We start from the raw sequence: 14,811 nt of genomic DNA, 5'->3' as shown, positions 1-14,811 counted from the left end.
AAACTTACACAAGCCCTTTTCACAGTCTTATTACTCAGTGAAACAAAAACACTGTATTGGCAAGCAGAGGTCAGCTTGTCACCACTATTCCACTACATTTCAGTTAGGTCCTTGCTCTACACAGGGCTAGTCTCGCCATCTGAAGCACAGGCTACAGTACCCTTTCTCTATTAAGACAGCTTTAAGCAATAAAATAATGGATATTGCAGATCCTAGATAATTTTGCTGTAATGGCTTTTTGATGCCTTTCCCACAGTGAAGACTTTGTAGAAGACTAATAAGACAATGACCCTTCAAATCCTGCAGCAAACAGCCACAGCTCAAAGAGCCCACATGAAAGCTGTGATCCATTATTGTGCTGTCAGTCAAGGAACAAGACAACCTGTGAGGCCATAAATTAGCTTCATTAACTCTAGTGTTTTTGTGACATTTCTGTTCTTAAGCATGCAGTATGATTTGGTCTGTTAGCTCACAGGTCTTGCACAGCATTAACAGAATTAGCAGCCTGGTTTCTGTTAATAAAGTTATTCTTTTGTCTCTATTGTGCTATCAAAGGGGAAACTGCTCAAGCAGGTACTTTAGTAAAGTTCACTGACATCAGACAAATGGCTTAAATGCTCCATTCTAAGTGAGCAGAATTCAGTCAGTTCTCCCAGAGAAAGCTAAAACTGTACTTCCCAAACCTGGGCACATTTTAATAACAAAGTACCCATTGTGTAACAAGGTACATGACCAAACCCACCAAGATTTAGCTGACCCAAAAGACAGCATTTCATAGAAGACACATAGTAAATATAGTGTTTACTATGAAGCTGCTGCTTGTTTCTGAACGTGGTAGATTTCTCCTCAGCCCCATTCTATCAGGTTGTGTATAAGAAATGTCTGTAAAACCACAAATGCTGTGTGACTGTAAACTCCTTCATGGACACAAAGTCTCCCAGGTCACATTTTTCCAGAGCTGTTGCAATGGCAGGTTGTGGTCCAGAACCAAAGCCCAAGCAAATTTTGGTCAAATCCCACCACATGCTTCTCAGACACACAGTTTCTCTTGCAGGAGAGCCTGCCCTACTGGTGCACAAGTGTCTAGGATGAGTCTCTTGGTCACCATACACAGCAGCAAGAGAGCCAAACCCAGTGTCTGCCTAGCCTAGTGGACCCCAAGGCATTCCTGATGACTAGACTTTCATGAAATTACCCAGCAAGCTTCAGTGAGATCTGAGCACTCTCATCACTGGCAAGACAAAGGCAAAAAGCCAGCACAGTATTTCCCTATCAGGTCACATTAATCTCTGTGTTTAAATCTTTTTTACACAGAAGACTAGGAACATGACCATCAACCTGCTAAGAACATTAAGGTTCCATTTAGGGCACATTCAAACAGGTGCTCAATAGAACAGAGGGAGAGGATGCAATTGTACAAAGCAATACCGGAGATTCTCAGAGGCACCCTCTGATAGACAAATGGCAAGGAGCATTTGTCAGCAGAACAGGACGTCCCAAGAGCACTTTAGTCTTTTTTCATGCTTTGTACACCCTTGTGTTAAGGCAACTTTTTCTAAACCTTTGCTGGTTGTCTGACTGTTCTCCAGAGCCAGGAGGGCTCTAAGAACAGTAGCTATGATGGTCTCCTGTGTACAGTGTTTCTGTTTCAGTACTGTTTCAGTCCACACAGTGATTTCAAATGTGACTTTCAACATGCACATCCAGTTCACTACTATTGATTCAGCCCAACAGTAGATAACTATGACTGTGAAATACCACAAGGAAGAGTAGCAAGATTTGTTGACCTATAGCAAGAGCAACCACAAGATGTACTACATATTTACTTGTGAAAAACTGTTTTTCTTCAAATTCATGTGTTCTCTAATAAGGAGCAAGTTAAAACCAGAAACAAGTTACATGTGCATAGCTGCCCTGCCAGCTACTATAACAGCCTCCCAGAGTAAACCCATTCTTCCACACACAGGTGAAGAAAAGCTCATTCAGAGCAGTCAATCAAGAAAAAGATAGGATTGTGCACAATGTACCAAGATATTCTGAGTTCCTGTGGTTTAAGGAGGGGCAAGGCAGAACCATTCAGCCCTCTCAGAACTGCACTGTGCTTCAGACCAACACTGTCATATCAGATGAAAAATCAACTTAAATTGAGAAATTCTCCTCTAAATAGCTGCTTGACCTTGAGTCCCATGTCACAGCAGGTGACAGGGAACCCAGACAATAACTGCAGATAAACCTGGAAAGGCAGATGACTCTTAGTTACTCTGGTCATACACCAGGAGGAATACAACAGCTCCGAGCCTCTCCATTTTTCCTATTTCAAGTCCAGTTCACTCTTTTTTCTGAGTATGTAAAGTATTATAGACCATTAGAAAGGTCTCTCAAACACTAATGTATGCACTCTCATAACTGGGCTGGGAGACAGAGAAGGAAATACTACCTCACATTACAAATAAGAAGCAAAACTGAATAGATGGTCTAGACAGTAGGTGCCAAATGCTGTTTCAATCAATGCTGAGAGGTCTCAAAAGAGGACTAATAAAGTATACACACTGAGAGATGCATACACAAGGCAGAGAACAGAAGACCCAGCAACAAGCAGAAAAGCAGAGAACAAAGTGAGGGGAAAGATGAAGCAATAAGATTTGGCTTACAACAGACCTGCCCACCCAAGGAAAAAAAAAATGGGGAATTCCATGGATTCTTCACAGTAATGGCAGGGAGGCAGGAGAGAAACAGTCACAGCATAACCTGAAAACATTCCAAAGGTACAATTTAGGGAACAACTCTTTATGATAGTAAATGCTGCTGCTATTAGTTTTGGAGAGTAGAAGGTATGCAAGTAAGAATAAAGAGTTGGAAGATTTTCCTCTCTTGGTATTGGACAAGACAAGAAGTAGAAGCTACCGATTTTCATCCTTATATTCATAATCCATGCACACACACACACACACATCACTGATAGCAAGGCAACATGAAGGGAGATGTCCTGCCCCACCACTGCAGCCTTCCTGCTTGTCCCCACTCCTGGCTCAGCTCCTGCTGTGGCAAGCTGAGCAATGGCCTGAGAAATGACCATGCATCAGCAGACCCCTGCGATACCAAGCCCAATACAGAGAAGCTGAATTCTTAATTCAAATAAAAGATCAATTCAGCTATAAAGCTGATGACAGCAACCTCAGTGTACTCATCAGTGATGGCCATATACATCGGTAATGTTGATCTTTTCACTATGGGGTTTTTTTAAGTAAGGTTTGTTTATTCATGCTCAGATTCCTCTTACAGTCATGCCAACGATAAGCCATAGATTAAAGAAAGCTTTACAGTTTAAAATACTTCTTGGTAAGATTCACTGTATAGTTCAATGGACAACTCCGTGATCTGAGCAACCACTTTAAAGTATTCCCCAAGGGCATCCAAAATAATTTTGTTCAATCTGAAGTTTAATTAGATATCCAAGGCTCTCTGATCTCTCAAAGGTTACTTCATAAAGGTTTCATTCAAAACAAAGAATGTGATTTGAATACCTTTGGGTCTGACAAACAATAAATCCCTTAGCTGAAATCTAAACACTGTATGGGGATCCTAAAAGGTACCTGAAGGTAATGCAGGTATTGCCCTTTAACTAACTAAAGGCAGTGGAAGTGGTCAGAACTCACTGGCCTTCAATTTGTCACCATTCCCTGGATCAGGACACAGCCTAGTTGCACAACAGAGCATAAAGTACACTGGAAGTAGAGCAGTACAGCCTTTAACAAAACACAGCACTGCAGACATACAGGTAGGATCAAAGGGGCAGAAGGGATGTAAAGAGTCTTCAAAGTCACTTAGAAGATTCTGACACACTATTCCTTTTAAAAGGAGTTGAGACTTCAATACCCTTCACAGCTTTGAAAAACTCAACCTACAAATATTTTTAAAGATGCTTTAGAGATTTTGCAGTAAGCTTCTGCCCAAAACTCCTGCTTGGTGCCTGAAGGGAAGCAACCAGTACCTTCTGAGCGGTGGATGCACGTGTGCTGGTTATCACTTAGAAAGAACCCTTCCTTACAGCGACATTCGTAGCTCCCCACAGTGTTGACACAAACATGTTGGCAACCACCATTGTTGTACATGCATTCATCTGTATCTGAAAAAAAAAAGAGAGATATCAGCTTTGTACTAACACCACTACACTCACATTGGCAGCAGCCACTCAACGTACAATACAGACGGACATCTACTCAGCATGTAACCACCCAGGTAACTTACACACCCTAAGCTAGCTGTTGATGTTCTGCTGTCACCTTTGGGAAAGTGTATTTTTGCTGCTGCTCTTTCCCTGCTCACAGTTTTCCCCATCAGTCACAGGGCTTCCAAGAAATGCTGGCCAACTAACCAGAGCTACTAGTTATAACAAAGTGGAGTCTGACTCATGGAGTCAGAAGCAGGGTTCCATACCACCTATGTGAACATACTCTGTCTCTCAGTGCAGCTGGTTAGTACTACCACTCAGCAGCCTAGCATATTTACATCTAGATTGAGCATCCATATGTGGTTCTGTGTTTAGTGGGATGAATCCAAACACAATCAAGCTACAAAAGGTGTTTTTACAGAAAGCTCCCCATTCTGAAGCAAAGGCTGAACAAGAAAAATACAAACCTCAATAAGTTTAGCTTAAAACGTATCCTCACTCCTTATTTTCACTCTAGCTAGAATTCACACATCATATCTGTTCTAATGCTCAGACTGATAAGAAATCCTCCTCCCTCAGCTCTAGATCATCACCACTTACCATCCAGGCTGCTGCTGTGTTGCCTGACTGCAGTCAAGGGCAACAGCAGAAGTTTTAGTTTTAATGTTGATTTTGCAACACGCAGAGCTTCAGCAATACCAGAGAATATAGAAGGAGGGCTCTGCTTTCAAGACAACCAAGAGAAACAAAAAGTAACAAAACTTCAGCTAAGCCTCTGAACAACAGGGTGTTCATCTCAAATTCCGATTGTCTGGAATTTTACCCCTTCATAAGTGCTGAGTTTTGTAACCACTACAAGGAATGAATTTTCCTATTGTAATTATCAGAAATGCCAATTTGAACAGGAGGTAAAAATGCTCAGTCCCTTAAAAATCAGTACAAGACCTTGCTGAGCAAAGCACTGGTCTCATTTGCAACTTTATCTAGAACATCATGTTTGCTCCCTGTTCTGCTGTTGTTCCTGTGCTAATAGTACAATGTTTTTAATTTAACATTGTAGCATTTCTGGCATAAAACAGCTGTCTTAAAAAGGAGAAAGAGAAAGGCTTTTAGTAAGCAGTATAACATAGTATTACAACAGATTTAATTTTTACTAAAGGCAATGAGTAAGCCAATTGGATGCGAAAGAATGTGACCTGCTGTAGCAAAAAGAGCGGCTGACATATCTCCATCACAAAGAAGCTGAATATTTTGGAGTTCTACAGTGATGTGAATGTGCAAACAATCATGAATAAACAGCCACCATGGGTCTTTAGTACTACAGATTTGAACTCCAGCAGATGTTTCTGTCATGCAGACATTGGAAAGCTTTCAAAAAAAATCATCTCTTTCCAACAAGTAATTGTCTATTTGGCTTAAACCCAGGCACACAGCCGAGATCTTCAAAAATAAGGGTGAGAGGAGGGCAACCGTGGCTTGAACAAAGTAAATAAACAGATTAAGAGAAGATGTGATTCAATTTGCTGCATACCAAAACATTTATTTAACATTTACATCACATCTTGAAATTGGCAGGTCAGTGGTAAAAACTTCATTGCATGTCAATGACATTTTATCTTATTCTCACAAGTCTGACACGTAATATCGAGCAGATCCCCAGTAACAAAGCAGGTGGTAGATTTTGGTCAAAGGTCTTACTGATCACAAACAAGTCAGCTGAAGTATGCTCTAGAGAGGCTACTGGATACAAAGGGAACACACCCTTTGGTGGTGGTATAAGAGGCAAGGTTTTCATTCATTCAGCCCTTCATGGTAACCTCACCTGAACTCTGCCACATGTTTACACAAATGCACTAGAGAAAAACAAGGTGCCCTTCTTATTATTTTAATGTATCAGCAGATATTTTGCTTCCCTCTCTACTTTCTTTAGTGAAATACTTGGAACTTAGTAACTTCGTCCTCTCCTCCACTTACACTGTAACTAAGTTAATCAGTGGGCATGCACCAGGTTCCCAGCAGGTAAAACCCAACACAAGGCCAGCTGAATCCAGAGCTTTTCTGATGTGTTCCAGCATAAGATACAGCATAGGAATGGTCTCATCTCCCACCTGATACACCATACACTAATGGGAAATACCCCAGCCAGGTTGCGAGAGCAAGTTTCTCCCTGACTAACATGGGGATGGGAGCCTGTCCTTGCACATCCACACTCAGTGCAGGAGAAAAGAAAAACAGAGGTATCTCTGAAAAAGTAAACAGCACAGGTACCACAGCATGGGGCAGAGCCACCCAAGGATACCCAGTGTGTGTCCTGGAAGCAGTATAGCTTCATCACCATGAGGCTCTGTCCCAAGGATATATCACTAACTGCATAGCACATGGCCAACAGGCTGGCAACTCATGTATTTCTGCACACTGCTTCATTGTGTGATGAAGGATAAAAATCATAGTCTTGTTACCCATTTTTAAAGATTTTTCACCTGCTGGCACACAAAAAGAAGGAAATTATCAAAGTCTTTGTGAGAGAACATGTGTATGCTGGGTCAAGGGAGCACTGCCAGGATTTAACATGTTTCCAGAGGTGCGTACTTTGCTTCATATTAACCACCTAGAGAAACTCCAAGCATTTGGCTTCATCCCCTGTACTTCAATGGCCTCTATTATATACAGCTACTGCACACTCACAATTATCCTTTCCTTACAGCTTGCATGTGAGCATGTACTCAGACCCAGCAAGAATGAGAAATACACACATTATAGATGGAGGAGTGAGAAGATTTCTAAGCCCAGAAACACACCTGAGAACTGATCCTAAACTAACTTTAGAACAGAAAAGACAACAATCGCACATGCTGTTTTACATATACTCATTTAGCATAACAATAAATGGCACTTCACATATTTTAATCCAAAAGACTTCACAGAAACGTAGCACAATTATCCTCCTCATTTACAGAGAAGGAAAGAGCCACACTGAGATGGTATATGGTACCTGGAATTCCTTAGTCCCACTTGTAACATTCTTTTCTAGCTGAGCCGATTCAGCCCAACATATCACCATGCATTTCCCATTAATGCAGCTAAAGGGTTATATTAGCATCCTCACTCACAATGGTCATGAACACACTTCTTACCCAGGCAGTTGTGGCCATCATGAGCCAACATAAAGCCATCATAGCAAGTACAGCGGTAATTTCCTGGAATGTTGAAACACTCGTGGACACAGCCTCCATTAAAGTCATTATCACATTCATCGATGTCTGAGGAATAAAGCAAAAGTCAATAGGATGGGTCATTGCTTGAGCGTAAGAGAGATGCAACTGTGTAAATGTGAGCAGCAACTGCTGTCTGAAGTCATCATTGTCTTGTAAATCACAGAATCACAGAATCCCAAGGGTTGGAAGGGACCTCGAAAGATCATCTAGTCCAACCCCCCTGCAAGAGCAGGGTAACCTGGAGTACATCACATAGGAACTTGTCCAGGTGGGCCTTGAATATCTCCAACGTAGGAGACTCCACAACCCCCCTGGGCAACCTGTTCCAGTGCTCTGTCACTCTTACAGTAAAGAAGTTCTTCCTGATGTTAACGTGGAACCTCCTATGCTCCAGTTTACACCCATTGCCCCTTGTCCTATCACTGGATATCACTGAAAAAAGCCTAGCTCCATCATCCTGACACCCACCCTTTACATATTTGTAAACACTGATGAGGTCACCCCTCAGTCTCCTCTTCTCCAAGCTAAAGAGACCCAGCTCCCTCAGCCTCAATAGACTATATTTAACAAATGACTTGCCAAATGTTTCTAAAAAGTGACAAAACACCCTCAGATTCCCATCTAGCTTTACCTTATATTTTTTAAGGCTGCTGATTAAGGAACTAATTATTAGAACAAGGAACTAATTATCAGACCAAGTGATATTACTAGATGAAAAACCACGGAGTCTGTTAGCCTTTGATTTTGTAAACAAGTAGTAAATAGGGTGAAGAAACAACAACTATTTTGATTTCAAATCACCCTCCATATTCCAAGCCATTATTTTTAATGGCTCTATCTTATCAATATCTCATGCTGACACAGGCAGAGCATAGCTCTTGGCTCACTTTACCTTCACATTTCTTCCCCTCGCCAGTGTAACCCACTTTGCACATGCACTTGTACAGTTTCGGGGTGTTTTGACAAATAGCATCTGGATGGCAGTCATCAAGCCCCACAGCACACTCATCCACATCTGTGGGAAGACAACAGATTCAGAAGAGATGTCAGAAGGTGGAGCACAGAGCACGGCTCTAGCACACATTGCTGATGAGGTGACATAAAGCTGAGCAACCCATTCAAGGTGCAACCGTGTATATTATATGTGAGTCAGGACAGAAATATGCAGAGACCATATCTGAACTTTAATTTGTATAAAGTTCTTCTTGCATACAGATGTATTTGTACACAAGTGAGAGAAGCCTGTGTTATGTTTTTGTACCCACCTATAAATACACCCAAAAGAATGTATTATGGATTAGATTCTAAGTGAGATTTAGCTGACAGTTTTACAGAGATTCATTAGAGGCTGTTAATATTTCCAGTTAACAAAGAACAGCTATTGAAAGAGCTCTTGATCACATCCATGACATCACCCTCAGGAAGCCAAATCATTTTTAAACTAATAAAGGGAATTTACAGAAATGTACTTAGAAAGTCACAGCCAACCACCAATACATTAAAAGACTGACTTACCATTAAACAGACGTGTAACTTATAGATAATACCAACTTTTTAAACACAAGAATAGTAGCTGCTGAGCAGCATTGCCAAATCACCTGGCCAGCCATCACAAAGCACAGCATACTGAAGCAAAATATCCAGGTGGAAGCTTCAGGGGAGGGGAAATGAGGAGAAAGGGAAACACCAGCAGGAAGAAGTCCTGGAGACAGAGAAGTGTAGACAGAAGAAGAGGAAGGAAAGTTAAAGGCAGCAGAAGACATCCGCAGAAGTTTTTCATACAGCAGAAGAGAATTCAAACCCAGTAACAGGAAGATTTCCAGCAACTGGCTAAAAGGAAGAATTGCAGAGGCAGCACCCCATATCGGTACAAACCCCTAGAACAAGAGGACTAATTGCAGGAGAGGACTATACTTCAACAGTCAACTTTTTATAGTGGGGATCACCTTCTGAAGGGGAATTTCAACCAGCACCTCTCCCATTAACAATTATAGCATTCATCTCCTCCCCCCCAGTCACAACATATGCCTGTAGCTACTGCAGCAGCTGCCAACTGCAGAAAGTATTCACTTGGTTTTAACTTCTAATGACGTTTGGCAGCTAGAAACAAGGCAAAGAGCCCGTGCTTGAGCAGCAGTGCTCTCCTGGCTCTCAGGTGCGCATAGGACCGACAGCAGTGATGCGGTCCCCTGATACCAGCACCAGAAAGCGAGTGGAACACGGGAAACAGACAAAGACGGCAGCAGAATCTGTGGAAAAGTCAAGCCTTTAAAATTACGGCATGCAGTGAATTGAGGGAGCCAGATGCAAGGAGGGGTGCGGGGAACAGCTGAGGGGCCTCCCCTGTAGGGATTCAGGTAGGTGGGGCAGGAGGAAAGGATGGGTAGGGAAGGGAAAACAGCGGGCAGAAAAGCATTAACCACACGTGCTGGCTGCATGCCCCTGCCTCGAAAGCTCTCCCCTTCCCAGCCCCAGCAATAGAGCCCAGAAAGCACACACCAGGGAGGGGGTTCCCTTCGAAGGCAGGACACAGAGCCATCAACTGGATCTCACGCTAGCGGCAAAGTGGCCGTTTTGTTAGTTTATTTTTACACTAATCCTCTGCGGTCTGCAGTGTACGGGAAAGAACAGCAGCAAAAACCCCAGCATACAGAAGTATTGGAAAAAGGGCTGGAAAAATAATCGGCAGGCACAGGGAAGGAGATTTCCTCTTGCAATGACAGTATCCCGAGCTGGAGAAAGACCCTGGAGAAGGGAGGCTGTGAGCAAACATCGCAGCCTTAAACTTGGCAGCAAGGGCGGCCGCGGAGGAGGCTGCAGGAAGAATTACCGGCGTTATTCCTCTGCGGCCGAAGGCAGAGCGAGCGCTGGTACACGCAGTTTACCTCCCCGCTGCTCCGGCAAACCGCCTGCCGTGCCCCTCAGGGTCACCGTGCTCCGGGCACGGGCATCGGAAGTCACCGGCGGTGCCTGCAGGGCCCTGCCAAGAGCGACCTCCCTCCCGGTAACGGTCCGCGCCCGCCCCGTTACCTCACGCGGTAACAGCCACCGCTCGCCTGCGGCTCCCCCCCACACCGCTCGGCCCGGCTCCCTAAGGGGAGCGGGGGACCCCCGGCCGCCGGCAGCGCCAGGTGCCCCGCGGGGAGCCGCTGAGGGCAGGGCTGAGGGCGGTCCGGCGGCTCGGCACTCACCGGGCAGGGGCAGGGCAGCCGGTGCGGGCAGCAGCAGGAGCAGCAGCGGCAGCGCCCGAGCCCCAGCCGCGCTGCGGCGGCCGCCGGACCCCATGGATGGCGCTGCTGCTGCCGCCGGGCGGAGGGAGGTGTCTGACAGCGGGGAGCAGCGGCGAGGGCTGGGCCTCCCCTCCCCGGGCCGGGCCGGCTGGGCCTCCCTGCCCGCCCCATCCCACATGAAAACCCTCCACCGACCGCAGCAGCGCACCCACCCTCGGCACCGGCGCTCCTACACCTGCACAGCACCCCAAACACAGATGGGCCGGGGAGCCGGCGCTCCCCCAAGGTACATGAGATACCTCACAGGCAGCCTCTAAGCGCCATCGGCAAGTGTATTGGAACGGGGGCTCCCCTTCCTGTAGCGGCCCGGAAGACAGTCTCTTTCTAGTAGACAAGCCCATGCAAAGATACCCTGTGCCGGCATCCCGTCATAACCCATATATACATATATATACATATATATACACACATATATGCACACACTGCGCACTTCAGCCTTGCTTGCTTTTCTTCACACACACAGTACTACAGTCTTTACCAAGTGATCACCCCCCTCTGCAGCACATGCATTCCCCTTCTCACACTGTATCAGCGTGAATCCACATCACATCACCAGCCCCAAGCCTCATCCCACCTCCTTTCCCAGCTAGGGATTTCCCATAGACATCCTTCTTTTGGCAGGTAAAAGCAGCCTATCCGTTACTCACTGACATTATAAGTTCCTAAATGTTGTTTGAGCTTTCAGGGCACAAGCCAAAGCATGCAGTATTCTTTTCCTCTTCTCCCTCCCATCCCCATTTTGCTGTCTTTTGTCTTTTGTTTTGTTCTGTGAGAAATAGCAAGCTATTTCTAGTTGTAAGGGTGGTTTATACACATTAATAAATCTTCAGAATGAAACTTTCCCTCAGTCTTTGTCTTTGTTTCCTTAATGGTAGCTATAAATTACCACTTTCTCACTGGAGCATCAGGCTTCATTGCGTTTGAAATGATCAAAGTTATTCTCTTTTAAAACCCAGTGATAAACAGCCTATTGTATCTCCTGGATGGTTTCAGTCTTAGTCAAACTCATCTATAAATGCAGAAAGCTGCTCATTAAACACTCCAAGGATTCTCCAGCCCAGCACCATACCCCAGCCTCCCTTATCAACAGAAAGTAAGGAATGAATGAATGAATGCTTTCCCAACAGTTTCCATGATCTCCTGAATAAACAGTCATACCTACAATTAGAATTCACACATCCACACACCCCTCACACAGGAGTAGCAGTTGCGGTGTCTCTACAAACATCTTCAAGATGCACAGAGCAGCCATCTACCACTGAGGCACACAACTACAATCTACCTCACAGAAAAGCTGTTGGTATTTGAGGCACTTTCCAGTTGAGGTTCCTCAATGAACTAGATTAATTCGATTAAAATCAATCAAGATCTGACAAAAACCGTAAAATCTACATATGAAGAGTGTAGCAGAAAAAAACAGGAGACACTGCAGAGCCATATATCCAAGCACTGAAGATTTCTGAGACACCACAAAAGCAAAGCATCTTTCTTACTTCTGTAAACTAAAATATAAAGGGACATATAAATATTTGGGAATGCCTGAGTTAGATCAAAAGATCCCAACACAGCTTGGAAAACAAACAGAACAATATAAAACTTCTCTTAGTTAATGAAACTATCTTATACATAAATCTCAAAGGACTTTGGGAAGGATCTTAGCTATTATTTCACATGTAACACTCATTTGTTTATGATGAAGAATTGCCATTAAAATATCTCCGTAAAGTCACAAACAGACAGAAGCTCAGATCAAACCCAGATGTCTTTCTGTAGCCTTCTCAACTATTTCTATTCAACTACAGAGTCACAGTGACAGATGACTGCACTGGGTACTAAGATCTTTACTGGGAGAGGGAAACTAGAAGAATTGGTAAGACTCAACTTCAGCAATAAGTATGATGAAAGAAAAACAATCATCCCAGAGCAGTTCAACAGGAAGAGACCCACACACAGAACTGCTTGTTTGTTTTCTCCAGCAATTAACAATAAAATAAAATCACAATGTTTTAGGGATGAAAATACCTGCAAATATCTGCAAAATACGGCAAATATCTGCAAGAAGTGTATGCAAGCAGGATTTTCATACATTATGCATACCAATACTAAAACCAATAGCAAAGTTTTTGCCCATATAGATATTACACAACACTTCAGTCTTGAACTAAATTTTCTCAGTTGTTTGGACCAGAGTCCCATTCAGTTACATGTCACAGCTGCTGTGCAAGGGAGCAAGGTTTGTCTGCTTCACATATGGGAAAAGGTGTCACATCAGAAAACTTGCCTGCTTTTTCCAGCAGTACCAGTGTGTGTGCTGCCCTACAGTCTTGCGAAACATAGAACTTCTTTCCCTTAACACAGCTGGATCTATTTTGAGTGCCAGGAACTGCTGCTCCAAAGTAACACTTCCATACGGATATGCCGCCCCACTCTCCCCAGCCCTCCACTTTAACTATCACTTGAAGTTGGCTCACACAGAGAGATCAAGACTAAGCCACTACAGAGCAACTGGGTGTAAAACCTGCTCCAGAAATTCTACACCTGAGGACAGTTGAATACTTTTGTCTGAAAATCTGGGATAAAAGCTGCTTTATGCTTTATAACCCTTGTTAAATTTTATTATTTAATGATAAGCAAACATTATTTGAAGACATCTAGACTGCCATTTCATTTGTACTTTAACATAGTGAGAAGTAGTGCATCTGCTGTCCTGAGGAACAGTGCATTATATTGACACAAAACTTAACTGAGCAAGCACAATGAGTGCTTGTGACAGAAGCTGAAAACAACTGGAGGTGAGGAGGAGAGATGGCCAGAACAAAAAAGGGAAAAGGGCAAACAGACAAGTCAGGAAACACCTTAAAATATTTAATTATTCCAAAGTTTCTTCACACACAATGTCTCAGAGCTGTAGTTTCAAGTCTTACTCACCTCCGTAGGTATCATGGGCTTTGAACAATTGTCCTTGGAAATGAATCACTCAAACTTTTGCATTTATTTTTCATCTGTATCCAAGGGTTTTCCAAGCTACCAAACAGGTTATTGAGTTTTATGTAAAATAACACATTTCAGTATTCAGTGTTCAGTTCTGCAATGTAACAGTAGCTTTCCTTGGGAGCAGGACCTGCACACAGCTTAAATCTCAGAGGGGTAAACTGGGGTTCTCCTAGTCACAAGGAGTCTAAAAGACCCTCTCATGTAATTTACATTCCTTGTGTATTTTTATGCCACTGATAGAAAAGCTTCCCTCAAAACAAACATCAGTGATATTTTAAACATTGTAGAATCTGCATCTTAAAAATGCCACTGTCACTGAAATGAAGAACAGCTCCCATTTACTGCAGGACCAAATACAGTTTGTTCTATTACTGAATCTTCAGGTTAACAAGGAAAAAGAATTTTTGCCATGTGAAATAACTTTTAAACAAAGATCTGCTTGGTGCAGCTCTTTGACATTGGTATTTCTTTGTGAGAACATTCCAAGTCATCACTATAACAAATGATAACATTTCTAAACACATTTGGACCAGTTAGTCAACTATCATGGCTTAACACTCAAACTCTCCAGCAGACGTTAACAAACACCACTTTCTAGAAAACCACCTCAGACTGACATTTGGAAGTGCTATGAACTCTGCAATTCCATGACACACTTTGCTCACCAACACCCCTGTCCTTTTTGTTCCTTCCCCTTGCAGGAAGCCTGAAAGATTCAAGGCCACCTGTGATGAAGTGAATGTGTTTTTGAAGCTGCGCTTACCCAACAGCTGCATCCAGGGCCTTCCCCATGTCCATCTCTGTAGTGCCCTGCAGAGGAATTAGAAGCAGCAGATCTAATAAGCCTAGGGAATTGAGATGGTCTCAATTTTCAAGAGGCAGGTTTGGCATCTTGCACAATCGCAGCGTGCCTGACAGCAGGGACCAACTGCAGTCCCCCAAACCTGTCCAGGGCTCAGGCCATCAGCACCACCTCAGCATGGAGCAGGCTGCATTCACCCTCTCAGTGTCTCCCCCAGTAAGCCCACAGGAAGACACCATCAGTTAGTAGTGCAGAATCACCACCAGGCTCAGGAAGGCTGATGTGGTTCCTCCAAGAAAGATCTTAACACCTCTTATTTTTATTTTACTAGAAGTCTCT

At 43.6% G+C, this 14,811-nt stretch overlaps 1 protein-coding gene across 1 annotated transcript in view; it reads right to left on the bottom strand.

Moving 5' to 3' along the window:
• Window positions 1-10,674, bottom strand: part of SCUBE2 (signal peptide, CUB domain and EGF like domain containing 2) — a 43,420-nt gene extending 32,746 nt beyond the window's left edge. The window contains exons 1-4 of the mRNA XM_034062282.1: window positions 10,578-10,674; window positions 8,279-8,401; window positions 7,306-7,431; window positions 3,992-4,126 (exon numbers count right to left, since the gene is read on the bottom strand). Coding sequence (XP_033918173.1) covers window positions 3,992-4,126; window positions 7,306-7,431; window positions 8,279-8,401; window positions 10,578-10,671 — 478 coding nt within the window. The 5' untranslated portion in view covers window positions 10,672-10,674. The remainder of the gene's footprint in view (window positions 1-3,991; window positions 4,127-7,305; window positions 7,432-8,278; window positions 8,402-10,577) is intronic.
• Window positions 10,675-14,811: the final 4,137 nt, after the last annotated feature.

The sequence above is a fragment of the Melopsittacus undulatus genome, chromosome 4 (genome assembly GCF_012275295.1).
Source record: "Melopsittacus undulatus isolate bMelUnd1 chromosome 4, bMelUnd1.mat.Z, whole genome shotgun sequence".
Classification (NCBI taxonomy): domain Eukaryota; kingdom Metazoa; phylum Chordata; class Aves; order Psittaciformes; family Psittaculidae; genus Melopsittacus; species Melopsittacus undulatus.
The sequence above is the reverse complement of the archived record's forward strand: the minus strand, read 5'-3'. Positions and strand labels throughout refer to the sequence as shown.